The 21,011-nt window shown below is 35.4% G+C and overlaps 1 protein-coding gene across 1 annotated transcript in view; it reads right to left on the minus strand.

The window, feature by feature from the left end:
* Positions 1-21,011, minus strand: part of dysc (whirlin protein dyschronic) — an 84,097-nt gene that overhangs the window by 24,136 nt on the left and 38,950 nt on the right. The window contains exon 10 of the mRNA XM_036360832.2: positions 15,983-16,060. Within this exon, the coding sequence (XP_036216725.1) occupies positions 15,983-16,060 (78 nt within the window). The remainder of the gene's footprint in view (positions 1-15,982; positions 16,061-21,011) is intronic.

The raw sequence follows: 21,011 nt of genomic DNA on the forward strand, positions 1-21,011 counted from the left end.
GTCCGCACAGCTGCAGGGAAGATCAGACACAGCTTCATACCCACATACATATATGTAGATACATTTGTGTCTATATGCCTAGCAGCCTACTGTTGCTGGCGTATAAATCACCAACATGAAAAATATGATGTCTTTTTTCACAGCGCACAATTTCAATTTCGGCATAGGAAGCGAACGACTGACTGGCTGTGTCGAGAAATCATAAGAATCGTTTGGTTCAACACTGACAGCGAGATTTAATTACAACAAAAATGATAGCGACGCAATAATAGAGTCTGCACCGTCAAATGCTTGTAATAAAACGAAAGAAATTTTTGTAACTGTTGTTGTGGCATGCAGGGCACACGGGAGGGCGGTAGAATGACAGACAAAAGAGCAGAAATTGCACAAAAGCAACGCGAAGAGTCACAGCCACTTAGACACTTGAGCAGCTGAGTATATTTTACTAGCCGACTCATATAAGTATATACATATATATGAATAACTGTGCATTGAATATGCTGTGGTGGTCGTTGAGCGCCGCTGCTGCTGAATCATGACACGGCGGCAGCACAACAATTGCCCAACGGTCATTGCGGCACTTGTCCGCCACTGTTTTTATCGGTGGGGTCAAGTGTGCGGTGCACTCGAAGCGCTTAACTGGTCGCTGACGAATTCAGCCCGAAGAATGGCGTTGAAAAGAATTTCGAATATATAAGAAATGCAGGCGTTGCCATGCAGTTAAGTGCCGATAAATGTCGGCTGATATATTTCATTTATATATTCCATGGGAATTTCTGTTCTTTTCAGTACTTTTGAATTAGTATCAGTTTAGTGTTGACGCCCAAAGCCCGTTGTTGCAGTAACTGTTCAGAATGCAAGGTCGCATAGCTAATGTCATGCGAGACAATGTAGGAAGTTACTTAATTGTAATTAAGAGACTTTAACACGGCAAAATTGTGTTAGAAACCACATGAATAGATTGTGGCTAATTGCTAAATAAAATGTTGTGATAAATAAAATAAAATAATTTTCCGTTCATTTCATAAATTTTTAAGCTATCGCATAACTTCTATCGCGGGCTTTGAGCGCGACGACCGAATCAAGAAATTCCGTAACGGAAATAAGCCTAACATGATCACAAAGTATGCGCAAAATGTTTGCATACTTTTAGGCGAATTTTCGCATATCTCAAGCGGAACAAATCAATTGAAGAGCAGGGTGATTCAAAAAGAATACAAAATTACAGAATTTATATATTAACAAATAAATTATTCATTATTCGGAGTCATAATATAAGTAACATCATTATTATTTTGGTAAATAGCTACCCCACCTTTGGAAACAGTATCTTGTTTGAATCGAACAATACAATTGAAACTAGGTATTTCAATTGGATTATCAATGGTAGTAAATTTCCGCATATCTTGTCTGGATATTTCAACATCGCTGATAAAAAATCAAAGCGGTTGACAACTTTTCTTTAAAAAAATTGAATTTTAAAATGAATAAGGATCCACAACAAAATATGGGACCACCAATGACGTGGCATTTTTCAGATATTTAGAGGATAGTCAAGTCAAGTCAAACAATCAGAGATAAAGAGATGCCTGACTCATCTCTTACTGGAAACGAGAACGCAATTACTAAACGTCAAAACCTCCTGAACTCAGGCAACTGTCAAAGTTCAGGAGGTCTGACGTTTAGCAATTCGTAAAAGAGGGACGGCCAGATTGAAATCTTACAGAAAAATATGTGAACTGATATATTCAATAAAAGCAAAATATTAGTTTACTTATCGGTCACCACGCTCAAAAAGTGTAACTTGAATTCAATATCTTAGAAAATACTTGAATTACTATGAGAAAAAAAAACTTCATATAAAATAAATAAATAATTATAATTGCATAAGTTCAGTGGCAGTACCCGAGCGCCACACGTATCTTTTTTTATTCTTTAAGTGGTCAAAATTTGCAGAGTGGCGTACGTTCAAGCAAACAGGCAATATTTAGTTTGAAGAGTATATTCTAGTGGAAATCTACACTCTCTCCTAAAAGGCTTGTTTTGTTGTAAATCCGTTTGAAAGATGCTCTGTCAGCTCTGAAGCTCAAATATTGTATGGCGATTATTATAACAAAAACTATTTTGTAAATTTTGTGTTCAAACTTGTGCTTAAACTTAAATTATGCACCTCAATAAATGTAAAAAAATATATTTTTTTACGCGTTAAAATAGAACTTTGCACCACTGTTGCATTTGCTAGTTCCAAAATAAAAAATGCTTCTTTTTATTATATTTTTTTTACTATTAAACTTGACTGTTTTTGACTGCAAGTTCGCCTGTTGGTGTTTGGTTTTCAGATTTCTTTGCTTTTAACTTAAAAAGTGACATTGAAGTTGAAATGGTTTTCTCTTTGTTTTATTTTATTGCTGAAAAAGTCATTAAACTCCAACCAGTTAAGTGGGCGCATAGCTTTGCGCTTTGAGAAAAGTGAATAATCACACTTTTATAGCCCAAACCATCAACTCTATTTAATTACTTGTCTAAAATAGCCGTTTTGGTTTGCACACTGCAAACAGTAATTATTTGCGAGCGTTTAAAAGTTAGCAAATATTTGCGCGCATAAAATTTGCAAAATAAACATTCGATACGCTTTCAATTAGCGCGTGAATACACCAAGAATCTGCAGCGGCTTATATTTACCATATATTTGACAAGAAAAATATATTAAATCCAATTTTTTGAAAAATAGCTTCTTTGATCTATTTCATTCATTTTTCTAAATATATATATGTTATTAATTGTATTTGAACTGTTTTTGAAGTAATGCAAATTTTCATTTAACTTTTGATACTGTTAAGTGTTGGAAAGCTTAGTGTCTTAGAATATAAAAATGTGGATTTATTTGGTTTTTCATGTCAACTCGCGATTTCTATATAGAAAGCAGTGCTGTTAACGTTTTTCGACATGGAAGCACTAAAATGTGTGAAAACATTGTAAAAATAAAAAAATTGGCTCAAAGAAGATTTAGTTTCACTTTGTGAACCAAACAGTAATTTGAGTACTAAAAAAGTAATCATAATATCAACGTTCAATAATATATATGCACGTATATATTATATATTTTTGACTGTGTGTGCAAATCGAATTCAATTTGTATTCACACAATATTTGCGGCATTGAAATTAATAGGATTAAAATCAATTGCGGACCGACAGCAACATTTGTTTTGTTCGCCAACAAAATAAGTTGTAACTGAGCTCGGTCTCCTACAGTTTGTTGTACAAAAAAGCGCAACTTTACCGCGTAACTCTAAGCTGCGTTTGCCAAAAAAAAAAAAAAAATTGTAAAAATGAAAACATAAATTTCGTGTCTAACAGCTAAAAGGGGTTAATATTAAATGAGCGCACATTTGGCGAGCGATCGTGCGTCGCTTTGTTAGGCCAATCGACAATTATTGCCAATATTGATGGTGTTCGGCGTTGGCAATTGTCAAAGTGCTCGAAAGCGAGTTGAAAAAAAACAATTAAGCAACGCAATAGTTGTGCAGTTATAAGCTTCTTATGCGATTATGCGGGTTGTTGTCGTTGTTATATTGTAGCAAATTGTATACCCTCACTGCTTTTATGTTTGAAGCTGACAGACACATTTCAAATATAATAACATAGTCATGTTTTAAATAGATTTATTTACGACATCTAGCCTTTAAGACCTCCTATCAATAAAGTGAGGGCAAAAAAAATTTTAAAAATAAATAAAAAAAGGGAAACTGTATAGCCATAACTACATATGTACACCCACATCATTACTACCAAATTATTATTATTTTTTATATGGCTTACTTTGACAGCATCCAACACTTCCTACCCATACCAATTAGAAAAATGACAGAAGTAAAGATTACGACAGTTTCATCACGCTCATTTCTTTTGTTTTGAGCGCGCTTGACAGAAGAAAACCGTTATTCGTGACGTCATGAACGAAAGTTGGGAAGGCTTTGTATACAGTTATTATAATATAAATGTACTTCAGTTTGTTTCAGTTATAACGTAGCTTGTCACAATCTTGTCTCTATAATTTGTGGCTTCATGACATATAATTTGTATTAGACTTTAAAGTTGGAAAGTAATACGATTAGCCTTATGATTGCCCGGAGTGCAGACTATGCCGTTACAACACTTCTTCTATCAGTCATGCTAAATACACACTATAATATATTGTATGTAATTTACCTATGCTGCTTCTATAAAAAATAATATAAAAAGTATAAAGCGTTAGTAGTTAGCAAAGTTAACTTAACCACTTTGTAACGGTAAAATACATTGAAAACACAACAGCTTTTGAGGCAGAGTAGGAAATTTTTTCTTGAATAAGATATATTTATTTTAATTATTTATGCTTGCGCAGCACAATTGAACAATCTCGTATCAAAATAACAAGAACAAGTAAACATAATGAATTCATTGATACTAACAATTCGACAATAAAAGTAATTAAATAAAATAAACAGCGGTATAGAAAATCTAAAGAAGTAAATATATATGCTTATAATTGTATACATATGGCAGCACGCAACAAGAAATAATAAATGCCTATAAAAACGTTGAAATATAATAATAGCTTTACCAAAAAAAAAAAAAGGAAGAGCTAAGTTTGGGTGCAACCGAACATTTCATACTCTTACAACTTGCAGGAGCACAGCCGAGAAAATAACTTCAGTTGTTGGCAAAACTTTATTTTAAAAATGTTGCAAAAAATTAAAATTCATTGTACGCTGAAATCGTTAATAAATTACGATTTAATATAGTATTTTATTAACATATATTATAGCCCACAAACTAAATTATTTTTTTCAATTAATTGCATTAAAATATCACACATTTTGATCTAAATGTTTAAAAGACAGGTAGGAAATCGGAAATCGCTATATAGGTTCTATGGATTTTTTCTATTTTTGGCTTTACTACATATTAAGAGAAAAAGGTGCTCTCGGAGTTTCATTAAGATGCCACACATATCGTTATCAATATATAAGTAGTAAAGTCAACTATATCTTTGAAAATTCCGACATTAGTTATATGTGCCCTAGGGCAAGTTTTCACCCGATTTTATTAATTTTAGGCACAAAGATGCATCGTTATTAGAAAAATATGCTCTCTCAATTTTAACTCACATGTTGGCTATTTTTGACATACAGACAAACTATTATCAGAAAAATATTTTCTCTAAAATTCTTTAATATCTCTCTTATATTGACCGATATTTTCGATAAAAACTTCGTAATAGGAACTGGGCTCCACATATTCGGTAGCTAGGGGCTTGAATAGTTTTGATCCGATTTTAACAATTTTTAATCATAAGATAGCACACATCAAAGGCACTAGTGGTGCAAAGTTTTATATGGATACATTAATTGGTTCTTGATTTATATGCTGGAAAGTGAAAGAATCAGATGAAATTTAAAAGTGTGTTATCTGGGAAGTAGGCGTGGTTTTTGTCTGTTTTCTCTTAATTTCCCACCGTAAGTCGGAAATATCAGGATAATATTATCTGCCGAATTAAATCGGTAGTAAGATTCCGAGTTAGGGGTTTCACCTAAATGTGGGCGGTACCACGCCCTTAGTGCAACTTTAGCACTGACTCCTATAAAGCCCTCTCTTATCATCTCTGGCGTATTTATTTAAAGAATTTTTAGTAGTTTTTAACAACACCGTTATATGGGGAATGGGCGGGGTTATCTTCACATTTGCATAGGTTGGGTAGGAATACCAAAAATATTTACCCTGAGCAAATTTGGTTGTTCTGGTTTAAGAGATATGTAAATTAAACTTTTTTGGAGGCGGGGCCATGCCCGCTTTTTAAAATTTGTTCAACCATAGATGCCCAGTCTTGTATCTTATTGTGCAGCTTAGTTATGGTTTTCGATTAATGGCGTTTTGTGATTGTGACAATAGCCCGATTCCTCAACTTTACAATATCAACCCTCTTTGGGTACCAAGCAACATGTGTATTGAATTTGATCAAGATATCTCAATTTTTACTAAACTTATCGCTTGCACGGACGGACAGACGGTCGGACGGATAGTTACTCGGAATGCAACTCGTCAGGATTACGATATCATTTAAGTATACATATATATATAACTCAATACCTAGCTCGATTAGTTTTAACTGATATAAACAACCGTTAGGAGAAACAAAACTATTATAAATACTCTGTAGCAACATGTTGCGAGAGTATAAAAACATCGCAGGCAAGACCAAATTACACCCACAGCTAAAAATAGCTAAACAAAATGCCACAAATTACAAATAAATAAATAATATAAAAATAAAGTTAATGAATAACAAAACATTGAACTGTAAATAGACACCATGCAATAAGCCATTGACCCTAATCGCCGCAGAAATGACACACAAATCAAATGTGAGCAAAGAAATCAGCACCGTGTGTCAAGGGCATGGGTGATCAATAGAGCTTTTGTACTTTTGTATTTGTGTCTAGAAAATACAATAGCAACACATTCACGTTGAATTAATATGGTCATAACACAAGCTCAATATAATATATATATATATACAATATATATATATGTATACTTGTATATATGTATGTAGCTGAATGCATGTAAATGTTAACAGAAATATGGTAAAATTAATAATAGAAATTGTGCTAATAAAAAACTATCTCAAATTTCTCGAGGGGAAAACTAACAGTGAATATAACAAAAATAATAAAAATGATAGTCATGTAAATTAATATAAAGAAATTTGCATTTGAAAGCGCGAAAACCGCAACAGCAATGGCAATAATGCGCGAACAGCACGCGGAAGACATTCATATACTCACACAGTCACATACTCACATATTTACATACATTAACGGAGTTTATAGGCGAATGTATAGAAATTGAAAGGAGAAAACTTGTGTTGTGTGGTGAAAAGTGAAATCTTGACACATTCAGCCATGCAGCATTTACACCACCGAGTCGCCACAATGACATTCTGCCGCTAAGGTGTAAATTGTCAACATAAACTGTAAATGAAATTTTATTTTTTTGCTTATAAGCAAAGGTCAGCCGTTAGGAAATCGTGCTAGTCAAGTTCACGAAGGGAAAATTCTGGGTCAATGGAGCAATAAAAGTGAAAAGACAAATTTTATGTGTTCAAAAGGCAAAAAGAAAAAAATAAAGAGTAAAATAAAAGAAACGAGAAAATCGACGCAGAAACTCATTGATATTGTGCACATGTGACTGGCGTGAAATATGGCAAACTTGGCGGGGACGCGCAGGTAGCGCGACAATAAGTGCAAGCATGCCAGGTGATGCATACTTAATTTGACTTTATCTGCGGGTTGTTTTCATAATTATTTTATATTAATTGGCGTTTTTTTGGCGATAGGAAGGAGTTGCTTTTGTCGACAACAGCACGAAGTAGCGCTCACCTGCAGTTTTCGATTCACTTCCTCTTCATATAAAACTAATGTTAAATATGCTAAAGAGCAATGATAGCAATGTAAACACAACAAGAAAAAAAACTAAAAGCAATACCAACTAATTAATTGTTGCATTCTCTTACTTCAATCGCAATGGCGGACGCAATAGTTGAAAAGTTTGTTGCTTGAGTCTTTCGTTTCGCCACTGTGCCACCATGCAGCTGTGCACGCTTTATTACAAAAACAACAACAGTTACAGTAATGTTCATGTGTGTTTAGCTATGTGACAGTGTTGCCGACGCTGTTGGTCGCTCATTCGGTGGAAAATTAACCCAACGTTTGCACTTTCTTTTGTACTTTTTTGCTCTTGCACAGCGCAGCCGCTCTCCAACAACTGCGCTCCCACACGCAATGCGATCGTTTGAGATTTGCTGGCTTGCACGAGCACTGCGCGCTCGCTACCGGGTTGACTGTGCGGTCGCTTATGGCCATTTGTGCTTACTAATGACCTAGTTTTTTCCTTGTTTTCTTGTTTGTTTTTGTGGTTTTGGTTTTTATGTGTCTTTCTTCCCACTTCCAAGTAAATTTACGCTGTCAAATTTATTGGTTTTCTACCAAAAACGCACACTTACAAAAGTCAGCTGCCGCCGTTGCGGTGCGCCAGCTGCGTCAGCTTACAACACCAGCGCCACCACACGTCTGCGCCGCGCCATCACCGAGAGTTGACCAAACTGGTCTCTGAAACTGTGTCAATAATGGGACGCGCGTTGGGCGCGCACAGTTCGGAGAGTCGCCACGAGCGCGTTCAGCGAAAACGCGAAGCGCGAAGCGGTGGGTGCCGTGAACCAAAAGCGTAAGAGCAAACGAACAATTTGCGCGACGTTTGTGGGCACAATAAATGGGTCGGCACTGTCGCGCCGCCATCGTAACCGCAACTGTTCGCGCCGCGCTCACGATAAGTGCAGGCAACCCGGAACTCTTTGTGGCAAGCGCTGTCAGCAATGCTTTACATGCACATAAATACACGTAAGCGACTGGTCGACGCGGCGCTGTGGTCAACGCAACAGTTGGCTGGAGTCGGCGCAATAAATTATGTTGCAGACGCTGGTGCGTGTGTGCATGTAATGACGCGAATGCAAATGGGTTTGGCCGATTTTTACCAAATTCATTAGAAAAAGTGTGTAATGTTGTGAAATGACTGTGACAGTTTGATTTGATGGATTGCAGAGATAAACGATTGACAGGCGATATTTTTCATTCGAAATGTGCTAAATAACGTTTAAGTGACTGTGTGTGAGTGTAAACGTTTATGTTTACCTTTCATATTTTCACTTTGAGAATTTCCTGTGTATGTATAGTTTTTAGATTGCATGTTAGACATCTAAGCTTAAAGTTAATTGCTCGTTTGACTTGCATTGCCGGGAAAATATGCTTCTGAGCTTCGAGTATAAGTATGACCACCAAGAGTATAAAGGATATAGGATAATGATGTTGGCTTAAAGTGCGTAAGGCACTCTATTTGTCTCGGGGCATATGCAAAAGCTTAGTCAAGTGTCTAATTAATGGGTAAAAGGTTCGTTCTTTATTATGAGATCAGCTGCAGAAAGTAATATGCACTTTGAAATTATGTTAGATAAAATCTGTGAAACAAGAGTATTAAAGAGGTATGAGTAATATCGGCTAAAATCCGGTGCAGAAATTATATATACGTATATACATACAACCAGTTATATCTGAGATTAAATTTATTTCGTAGACATATTTAAAACTGTAAATATTATTTGAATTTGGAGTAACGAAAGACGGCCAAAAGGTGATTTTTCAAATCTTGAAAGTTTGCTGAGATTGAAATTATATTTCTATAAGATTTTTACAAAGCCAAAGCAAATGCAGATTTGCGCTCACTGTCACGTGTCATAATATTTTATGTTTTAGCTACCAAAATCGAAATTACCGCTAATAAGAAGTTTCTTTCCACCAAGCATGACTAAAGAAGAAATAATTAAAAATGAAAATAGCTTTAAAAATCAATTTGTGACAAGAGAAAAGCGCACACCAGAAAATATACGTTCCTCCGCTTTAAATAATTTAGAAAAATAAAAGCAAAAGTCTGTCAGTAGGAATAATCAGTGTCGAGGCGTTCAAAATTAACTACTAGTGTTGGACATGTGATTGCTCACTTGACTACATATTTACATACATATTCATATATATTTGCTTATGTATGTGTAATGGAACTTTCATTTGTATGCATTTTTTAATTCCCTTCGAATGCTTGAAATATTTTACAGCTCAGTGAGCGCCGCTGGCACATTGATCTCTACTGACCAACAGCTGAGCGCCAACATGCCACAACTACAGCAAGGCTTCTAACTTTTCAAACTTTTAAGTATAGAGTAATTGAGGTCACCTGTCAATTTGTTTGCTGCTTTTCACATTACAAACACACATGCATACATATAAGCATATAAGCTTGCAACAAAAAGGCCCTTATAGACAAGTATGTACATACGAGGTGTGTTCAAAGGAAAATGTGAATTTTGATTTTTTTTTAAAGCACTTATTAATTCATCAATATCTATTTTGTTTCTTTCAAAGTAATCCCACACGGATATAAAACACTTGTGCCAACGCCTTTTCCAATTCTTAAATGCACTTTTCGGTATGGCCATCAACTTTTTGTTCGTTGCTGACTTGATCTCATCAGTTGTGGCAAAACGCTTGCTTTTCATTGGTTTCTTCAGTTTTGGGATTAGGAAAAAGTCGCAGGCAGCCAAATCTGCTGAATACGGTGGTTGAGGCATGATTACGGTTTTGTTTTTGGCCAAAAAATCACCTAGAAGCGTAGATGTATGAGCTGGTGCATTATCGTGATGCAGAACAAACTTCGCTGCCACAAATTTTGTGTCCAAATCATACAAGAAAAATGTATGGCATAAGCCGATTAATATGCCAACATCCTTTGCAACTTCCTTAATAGTGATTCAACGATTTTCAAGAATAAAATTTCTTTTCACTGTTTCGATGTTTTCTTCGCTTGTTGGCGTGGTCGCACCTCCAGTATGCTCATCGTCATCAACATCTGCTCGGCCTTCTGTAAAGCGCTTGTAACACTTATAAACACTTTTTTGCAACAAAGTGGATTCACCGTATGCCACAGTCAACATTTCAAGTGTCCTGGAGCACTTTATTCCATGTTTAACGCAAAATTTAATACATATTCTTTGATACATTTCTTTCAAAAGTCAAAAATCGAAGAGCTCACAAACACGTGACTAACCTTTTCTGTTGTCAAAATCAAACTACTAATCGAAATTGGCTCCTAATGCAAGCACATGTTAAACATATGTGTCCGATTATAACAAAAACAAAATATCGCTAATGGAATGTACGAGTACACCGCCCACGAAAAGTCAACATTCATCTATTCCCTTGAACACACCTCGTATATGCTTTCAACAAAGAGCTGGTCACACACATACATACTTACAAGCATGCATACTTATATACGATGGCCCACAAATAGATTGAGTCTGTTTTCAAGTACCCTTCCCACCAGCAGCTTCTTTAAATAAAAAGTAAACAAACTAAACACAAAAAAAGTTGTAATGGCCGCCAGACACATTTAATTCAATTTGCTTGATTTCTGCTGCATAATGATGATGATGATGAACTTTGAAGCACGAAAGAGACCAAAAAAGGCGTTGCATTGAACTTGGTACACGCGCGCGCCAGTCAATGTTGGTCGCGGACACCCAAACATGTTATAACCTTATTGTGTGTGTTGGCCGACAACAGCAACAGCAATAGCAATAAACATAACAGCTACGCGATGTAGTGACAGCTAGAAAAACAGTTCGATAAGAAACGAAACAAAACGAAATGAAATGGAATGGAATGGTGTGGCGCAATTGCCAGCTGTGGGCAGGCCAAGCTCGAAAGAACCGGAAAATCGCTGCAATGGATTTTCCGCAACGCCGCCGAAAAGTGGCATCCAGCAACCAAAGGGAGCGAAGATGGCGCGAATGCGCTCAAGCACAAACACGAACAAAAACAGTTGAGCACAAACACACACACACACGCAGTGTTGTCATAAATAGCAAATATATGCACACTGCGCGCTTTAATGTTGTTGCTGTTACTTTTGTTTTGGCATGTTGCATGCAGCGTTGGCCCACAGAGTTGCCGCGTCACTGCGTGGCTCGCCAATGCGGTGGCGGAAATTAATGTAATTGCACAGCAAGTGAATCAAAGTGCAATATGCGCGTCGCTTCGGGAATTGCCAGCATTATTTGCAGTTATTATTAATGTTGTTGTTGTGCTTGTATTTATGATTGCTGGTTGTTTGCTTAAACGGTTTGCTCGCTGCTATGGCTGGCGTTTGCGCATTATGTGCGTGCAAATGTACAGTTTACGTGGCGAGCAATAGTCGTGCCGTGACATGCTGTTTCAAACTTTGCACTGTCGCAACGCATAACGGTCGCTTTATTTGCTGTTGCGTTGTAAGCAGCCGGAAAAGCCAACCAGGCAGTTAGTCAGTCCAGTTTGGCTGCCGGCTGCTTTTCGGCTGATGTCATGTTGACAGTTTGTCTGCCCACAATTTCGGCAACAATTTGTTGTTGTGGTGGTTGTTGTAGCTATATAATCCCACAAAAGCGTAACTGTTTGGTTTTTCTGCTTGCGTGCAGTTGTTGTTGTTATTGTTATTATTGTTAATATTATTGTTGTTGTTGAGTTTTTCCAGCGCATACTTGTCGGTTTTCCATGTATTTCTATTTTTATATTCGGTTTCTGTTTGCCTACTTTTGTTGCTGTTGCTGTTGCTGATGTTGTTGTAGTAGCTGTTGTCGCTAACCGCTGTTTTACTTTCACTTTTCATTCGTTGCATTTAACACATTTTAAATGGCACATTAACAGGGGAGTTGCCTCGGTTTCCAGTTGGGTAGTGCGCAAAAGCGCACGTTTCACGTCTCTTCGCAACCAGACAACTACGTAAACATATTTATGTACATATGTATTAGGGTGGAGCGAATGTGTATTTTGTTTAGCCTGAGGGTAAAATCTGTAGATTATAAAAAAATAAAGTTTTTGGACAAAAACTTTTTTTTTAATACTAGAGGCGGCACTAACTCACTTTAAAAGTAAATTTCGAGTAAAAATTTTTTTGGACAAGATTTTTTTTGTCCAAAAAAAATTTATTTTTGGTTTAAACTCTTTACATTTATATAAAAATTACCGAATTTTACGATTTTTGACTCACATTTTATTTTAACGCTTAAGGAAAGCATGTTGTCGTTTAAGACTTTTTTAAAACTCCAATAATGACCACAAAAGGTGATAACTTTTATTTGGCCAGAAAGAGGACGCTCCACAGCTTCTAGAACATTTATCAAAATTTTTTTACAAAATAAAAATTTTAACTCGAAAATTTACTTTAAAAGTGAGCCTCTAGATGTTAAAAAAAATTGTTTTCCAAAAATTTTATTTTTTTATAATCTACAGATTTTACCCTCAGGCTAAGGAAAAATAATAATTTTTTTTTCGCCCCACCCTAATATGTATGCATATATGCATATAGCATGCACACACGTAGCTGTTGTTAACACACGCTTTTCTTGCTGCTTTGCGACTTTTGTATGTGTGTCCACATTTTGATTTATAATTGCCTGCCTGACAGCTATTTCTGCCGCGATTTCAACGTGAACAGCAAATAATTGCAGTTTTTCTTTAAAAAACTGTAATAATCTCAGTTATCAAACACATATTTACTGGCATTTTAATAAGTTTTTTCAGTTTTCAACTATCACGCTCGAACACTTCTCTTTATTATACAACGGAATCACAGCTTCTGAGTCCGATTTGCTATCGTTCAAATCAACAATCGTAGTGCTCAAAGGCTTTCGTAAGCTTTTTGTCAATATATCATATACACTACCGGGATGAAATACAGAATTTTTTTTTTGAGAAGGTCAGGCGTATATTTAAGTGACCGCCTAGCGCTATGAACGACTTTGGCCGGTTGATTGATATCACACAATAGAAATTGGCGCAATTTTTACGAAAAAATCTGAAAAAATTTCGACACTGCACACAAAGAAATCAATGTTTAATTCCATTTACAATGGAAGTTATTACATATTTTTTTAAATTTTGTGTATAAAAATTATTAAAATCACTAGCAATTTATATACTTAATTGCTCTGGCTTCCCCGCAGCCAAAAGTGGCAAAGAGAAAATTGGTAACTTTTAAACGCTCAAATCGTGCGATCGCAATTAAATTGTATACTAATTCAATTTAGTATCAAACGCTATTTTTTCAAGCAATTAGTTTTATCACACTTGACTTTATTACATCTTTAAATAAACTGACGTTCTTCCTCTTCCAATTGCAGCACTTCGCATTACCTTCACACACATACACACATAGAGAGAAACACCTGAAGAGCAACGATATGGAATCTTACTTAACAGAAATCAAACAATTGCGGATACCGCGCCCGAAATTTGAACCCAACGGCAGCCCGCCGAACAACTGGCATCGCCTGGTGCGCCCATACACGCCGCCGCGCGACTATCACTTGCCAACCAATGAGATAATCAACACCACAAGCGCATTGCATCCGAATCGAAGTTACCAGGGTGGCGCGGAGGAGTTCCGACCGACGTTGCATGAGAAAATGTAAGCGGCTTTGCACAGCGCACCTAACCAGCCGGTAAAACTGCGACCGCTACAGTAACAAACTTAGTACCACAATCTTGATGCTTTTCATTGGTGTAATTAATGAAATCACTTGGAGAATGGCAAGGGTGTCAAGTGACGGTGTAAAAAAGAAATATCGAAGTAATCGTAGTCGCTAAACGTAGTGAGGAGCAGTGCGGCGAATGTGCGGTTGTGCAGTGAGCGTTTCAAAGTGTTGAGGATAATGAGGAGAATTAATTTTACGTACGCTATTATTAAACTATATACAATACATATATGCGAAATACATACATCCATGCATGCATATATTACAAACGATCTAGGACCATATGTCCTTAACCTACTTTAAGAAGTTATATGAATTTAAGGGTTGCACCACCAGCTGGTGAACATAATATTTTTTATCTGTATATTTACGGTAATTTGTGAATATTGACGCAATAAAATTGTTGATTTTATTTGAAAAAAAGCGTACTGTGGTATATTTGATGAAGTTGAAAGCTAAATGGGTCTGTCACCAAAGTTAATAATCGGTAAGCACCTACCATGAGCACCTTACCGTTTGCTGGGCATTTTTATTTCCTAATAATTTCAAATTAAAAAAAGAAATATTTCCTTTTAAATCTTCAAACTGTTTTGCAGTTTTTTATAGCAAACATTTCGACTATAATTTTGTCGTGATATTTTTTGAGTACGAAGTGTGTTCAAAGGAAAAGGTGAATTTTGATATTTCGCGTGTACATTCGTTTATCGATATTTTGTTTTTGTTATAATCGGACACATATGTTTATCATGTGCTTGCATTAGGAGCCAAGTTCGATTAGTAGTTTGATTTTGACAACAGAAAAGGTTAGTCACGTGTTTGTGAGCTCTTCGATTTTTGACTTTTTTTGCTAAATTTTGAGCAGAAGTTATATCGCCTTAGTATCGCTCAGGAGTCAACTACTGTGGTGGATCATGAGCTCCTGCCAAAACGTCGTACAGTTAATAAGGAATGATATAAGGAAGTTGCAATACCGCTCCAACGATTGGAATTGTGGAATAACAAATCGTGGATTTTGCATCACAATAATGCACCAGCTCACACATCACTGCTTCTGGGTGATTTTTTGGCCAAAAACAAAACCGTAATCATGCCTCAACCACCGTATTCAGCAGATTTGGCTGCCTGCGACTTTTTCCTAACCCCAAAACTGAAGAAACCAATGAAAAGCAAGCGTTTTGCCACAACTGATGAGATCAAGTCAGCAACGGAGAAAGAGCTGATGGCCATACCGAAAAGCGCATTTCAGTAGTGCTGCGGGGATTGAAAAAAGCGTTGACACAAGTGTATTATATCCGAGGACGATTACTTTGAATGGGAATAAATAAATATTGCTGAATAAATGAGTACTTTTAAAAAAAATCAAACTCTCATTTGAACATATACGAGGTGTCCACCCTAATGTGTTTATACTTGCCATGTGGAATATAGTTGCGCATGGGCTTTAAAGTATATATTTCAACACAAATTCATATTTTTACGAATACATATAGGCACAGTAATGTATTTCAAACTAATCCTTAAGAAATATTCATAAATATTTTCTCCCGTACGATTAGTTTAATATTTAATTGCTTAAAATTTATTTTTCACAAAGCTGAGTTTCATCATGTTTCTCATAATCTAATATTTTCCGAAGCTTTCTGAAAAACTTCCTTTCAAAACTTTACATATGCGTCTACACGCCCACATTATATTATAAGTACCCTATTGTGTCTTGAACATGCTTCCCCCTTAATGCTGTGTAAAGTGTAGCTAAAAGTTGTTGAGTAAGCAAGTGTGTGTATATTTTTCATTGTGTGTCGGAATGTACTTCGCTACTCACCGCATCTTGTTCGTATTCCGAGTGTGGTATTTGAGTTTCACTGCCTCTACGGGACCTATGGTCATCACAGCCGTATTCCTAGAGACATAAAAATAAGTAGATGATTGACAACGAAAAATAATGTATTTGAACAAAGGAGAAATTTTATGATAACAAACAGTTTGTGTTTTCAAACTGAAACAATAACAACACACATACACACCACTGATTAGGAATCTGTTGGCTCTGGGAACTTTTTACTGAACACATTTTGGTTATTCTTAAGAAGTTCTCAGCACCAGGCATATTGTAGATATAAATACACTTAAAATAATTGAATTTTTGCAAAAAGAAAGAGAAACATCCAATACAGAAAAAAGATATAATTGCTTTATTTTGAAATTGTATCAATATTAATTAGTTCTAGTTTGGAATACAGACATTCAGAAAATATTGGGAAAATAAACGACTTTAACACACACACAAGTAAACAGTAAAAAAAAAATATGTTTATATACAAATACGCTACGTTTAAGAGAAAGATCGCTTGAAAGCTGCGTGTACTGATATAATAAATGATTTAAATACATTTTATATATATTTGAGATTTTCTATTTCAAATGGCAAATTGATCAAGTTTTCTTGCAATAATATTTCAATTTGATATAACAAAACTATATGGCATTACAGAACACTTTGCTATTTTATTTATTTGAAAAAGTTATGTATATTCAAAAGATTTTTGAGTCAAAACAATTTTTAACAAAATTGGACTTAATGATTTTTAATTGTTATACCAAGAAATTTTTATTAAATTTTATTTAATTTTATTACTCTGCCCTAGTCTGCTCATAAACGTAGAGTCTAACTGTAAATAAAAAAAAAAGTAAAATAAAAGGAATGGAGTAGATGAATGGGCTCCGTAGAACACATCACCTAGGCAAAGAAAATAGATTTTCTATGTTAAACAAAGTTTTGTCTGCAATCGAATGTCAATTTTTCAAATTTTAATTGCACGTAGCTTAATACATATGTAAGTAAAGATGTCCTAATATAAATCTATAACTTTCTCTGTAAAATTTTTGTACGCGTGTGATTTAAAAAATGACAAACACGGAAATATTTTAGAGTAACTAAATATACTCTTTAAATAAAAGCTGCACATTTGTGAAAGGTGTAAAAATGTCCGAGAGAGAGAGAAAGAGAAAGATAGCGAGTGTATGCACGTAAAAGCAAAGAGCGTGTGTTAAGGCTAGGCGCATAGCGGTTCCCATATTACAAAGCAAGGAAGCTGATGAATTCAAGAAATCACTGCGTTGCTAGCGTTGCCACTATGCACTTAGCCTAAGAGAGGTGATTGGCAGTTGAAAGCGTTACAGTGTTGCAATGCTTTGCGGTTTGCAGTGCGTTAGAAAGAGACAGCAGTAAGTGTTTTGCGTTTAAATAGTTTCTCTTACGTTTGCATTTCTACTACTTTTGCAAAACTTTTTGTTAATTTCTGTTTTTGTTTTTTTTTTTGTTTTTTGTTAATTGTTCATTTCAAATTTATGCTTCACCTGATGCTGATTGTCAGTTTTGTTGTTATTATCGCCCGTGGCATATGTTTTATAGATTGATTGATTGTTTGTTGCCAACGACGATGATGATGAGGATGCATGCTGTGGATGTTGCTGTTTCTGATTCTGCTGTTGCGCCGGCAATTTGCTAGGCGTATTGGCGCCGATTGTTTTTGTATTGGCCGCAGCGGCGGCGGCCAAGCAACGCGCCTCTCGCTCCCTTTCGCGCTGCACCGCTGCAGCTGAGCCGCCCAGATGACGCAGTGATGAATGATGATGTGGTGGTGGATGCGGATGTGGATATGACGCTGGATGATGATAATAGTGGGATGAGCGATGCAAGACGGGACCGGCAGACATGGGGCGATAGGGCAATTGTTGCGCTGGCCTATATATACAAACGCATGTGCGTATGTATGTATGTAGGTCACCACATGGCAGAATGCAGGCGAGCCCAGCATTCATACAGTTGAGAAAAATCAAAAAATACAAAAGATGTGAAGTTTTCAAGGAATACGCAATCCAAAAGGAGCAAGCAATAGAGAGAATGGAATAGAAGGAAAGAATACATTTCGTTGTTGAAATATATATTTTATTTTTGTGTTTTGCGTTTCGTTTTCATTAATTGCTGTACCGATTTTTCATGTCCGACACTGTCATGCCCAGCCCGGAGTCTGACGATGGACTGCGTCCGGTGGCCGCGCTTACTTCCATGTCAACATCGGTTACCTGTAGATATGTAAGGCAATTCAAGTAGTGTATGTACAAAAGCATATACGAAACTGAGTGGAGGCTGTCAGTGCCCCGACCTAATTGCCCGCATACATATGTATGTATGTAATCTGTATATAAATACGTTTGTATGTACGTATGTCAAGAATTTGCTTTAAATTTTACATATTTTTTCATAAATTTAATTTGTGGCGTAGTTTGCGGCATTAAATCTCTACAGAAAGTAGGAGAGTGTGCAGAAGAAAGCGGACAGCGTTTTTGGGGTGTACACAGTGTGTATGCTTGTATGTATGGAGGTGATTATTTATGGTGGTGGCACTAAATACAATTTGATTATCACAGAAAACATAATGTGACCGGTGCATTTGGTTGGGTTACTCAAAGTTTTCGTGGTGTTATTGAGGGCATAAATTTCGTATACGTAAATTATGTTATGCTGGTGAATTGCTGGTGCAGGGGAATGCATTTTTATTTGCCAATTTTTATATTTGCGGTGTTGACATAAATTTTACATTAGTGAGTGCATAGACTGTGAGTGATTGCAGAGGAATTATTTTACATGAGTAGTGATAAATTTAAATATGAAATTGTTGTTATTATTTTTAATGAAATGTAGTCATATTTTACCAAATAATACTCAATGAAATAATCGTTAGACCGAATCAATATGTAACTCTTCTAACTGTTATTAACTTTCTAATCGGACCTAAACTAAAAACATACCTACACGTAGTTTGCCTTTTATATTTCGGGATTAGAGTACAAAAACAAATATTAATTAACGAAATTAAGTTCTATTCGTTTTTGCTTTGTGTAAAACCATTTCTCGTAGCACTTTTGGCGCACTGATTGAGCTATCTCCAAAACATGCGTTCTGTCAAACTTTTTGATAAAGTTGGGAGTTGCCAGATTGCAACCCTAGGGTTGCCAAAACCTGATATATAAAAGACGAGCTACGTATCAGTAACATAATTCTGATGCATATAATTGGTTTATACGATATTTTTTATTTTTCTGACTAAGACAGCCATTTTCTTTAAAAAGTGCTTTATTTTAGTAGTTACTGTTGGTGATTGGGTTCAAAGTATATCGAACTTTAACTATTGATCGCACCAAAAAATTTTTTTCACATTCCTATAACTTCCCATTCAAGTAAGTGCTGCCCGTTATTACAAAACTTTGGACAAGCAACGATCCAAATGTGTGTGCACATAAAGTTTAATTCTAAAGTGTCTTAACAGCATCTTCCCATTTATCAATTTAGTAAAAACTTTTTGTGCATAAACTTTTAAGTGCTTTTCGATATGCCTGCTTAAAAAAATGTGAGTTTTAAATGGCAAAGAGCTTGCTGCAGTAGAAGTAGTAGTAGGCTGATACTGCGATTAAGATACAAATTATAAAAAGATGAAATGCATTGGTCATAAAGTTTAAAAAAAATTTAAGTGCTTTGCTATTACCCTTGATATTTTCGCTTTTAAAAATTTTCAATTAACTATTTATTTTAGTGAGTTCTAGAAAACTAATAAATTCTTATATTTCTTATACCCTTTAAGCTAAAAACCAAAAATTGACATTCGAACTATAAAATATGCGCTGCCTGTGCTGCAAATAGCGCGAAACATTTTCGAAATTTTCGATTACTTGTGAATCACCGCTGCACATTTAGTATTAAGTTAGAAAAACAAATAGCATGACAATATACTCCACACTGCAAGATGACGTCATTTTAGCGCTTGTGCCGACGTCTGCAAAACTTACGCCATTGTGATGTCAGTAAGGCAGTTGCTAATGCCAAACTCAACAAGCGCAGTATTAGCGTAACAGAAGTGGGTAAAATATTTACTTAATCAAGTTAGAGTACTTAAATGTGTGTTATTATTTAATATGAGCGCGAATTTAAATATACGAGTATTCTTCAATGACTGTTCAAACTCATTGTTGGCGTCTTTAAATTTGCATAGCTTTATTGAATATTTTGTTTGCTTGTATTTCGTATAGTTATAACGTTTGATAACTGCTTGAGATTCCATTTTTTTTTATAATTAATATTTCATTAAATAATTTCATATGTAAGACCAATGCAGCTGGGCTTGCGGCCGAGCTTAATTAGTTCTTTGACAATGTACGCTTTGCTCGCTGGCTAAGCGCTTAAGGCATATTAAGTTTAGTACATTTGCTACAGTTTATGAGTTATTGTATTTTTTAAGAAGTGTGAACAAAAGTTTGTGAAAAATTATACACTTCGTATATGTGTATGTGTTTGCTGTAGTAATAAGTTTATAAAGTGTACATTGTAATAAAACTAAAGCCATATGTTAAGTTTTTATATATATTGTTTCTTTTTTCCGGTTTTGCTTGTATGCTTTTATGATTTGTCTGCATTATTGTCTTTTGTGTGTTCTTCTTCATGATTCTGTCAGACTTTTTAAGGCTGTGTAGTTTAATTTTGTTTTTATATTTTGTATTTAAAATGTGGAAAGTAATAGAAAAGCTATAACAACTACAGCATTTTTCTGCACTTCTTCTTAACAAACAATAACAATAAAATTTTTTATAAATTATATATATAAATAGAGTATTTGGCAGATACGTTACAGTGTAAGGAAATCATAATTAAATCGATAACACTTTCAAAGTTAAAATAATATATATGTATATTATAACTGTTCAATACTTATTACACATACAATTATAGTTTATTGATACAACTTTTGTTTAATACAACAATTACATTACAACAACAAGTATAGTTAACATGCCTT

Source organism: Bactrocera oleae, chromosome 6 (genome assembly GCF_042242935.1).
Source record: "Bactrocera oleae isolate idBacOlea1 chromosome 6, idBacOlea1, whole genome shotgun sequence".
Lineage (NCBI taxonomy): Eukaryota > Metazoa > Arthropoda > Insecta > Diptera > Tephritidae > Bactrocera > Bactrocera oleae.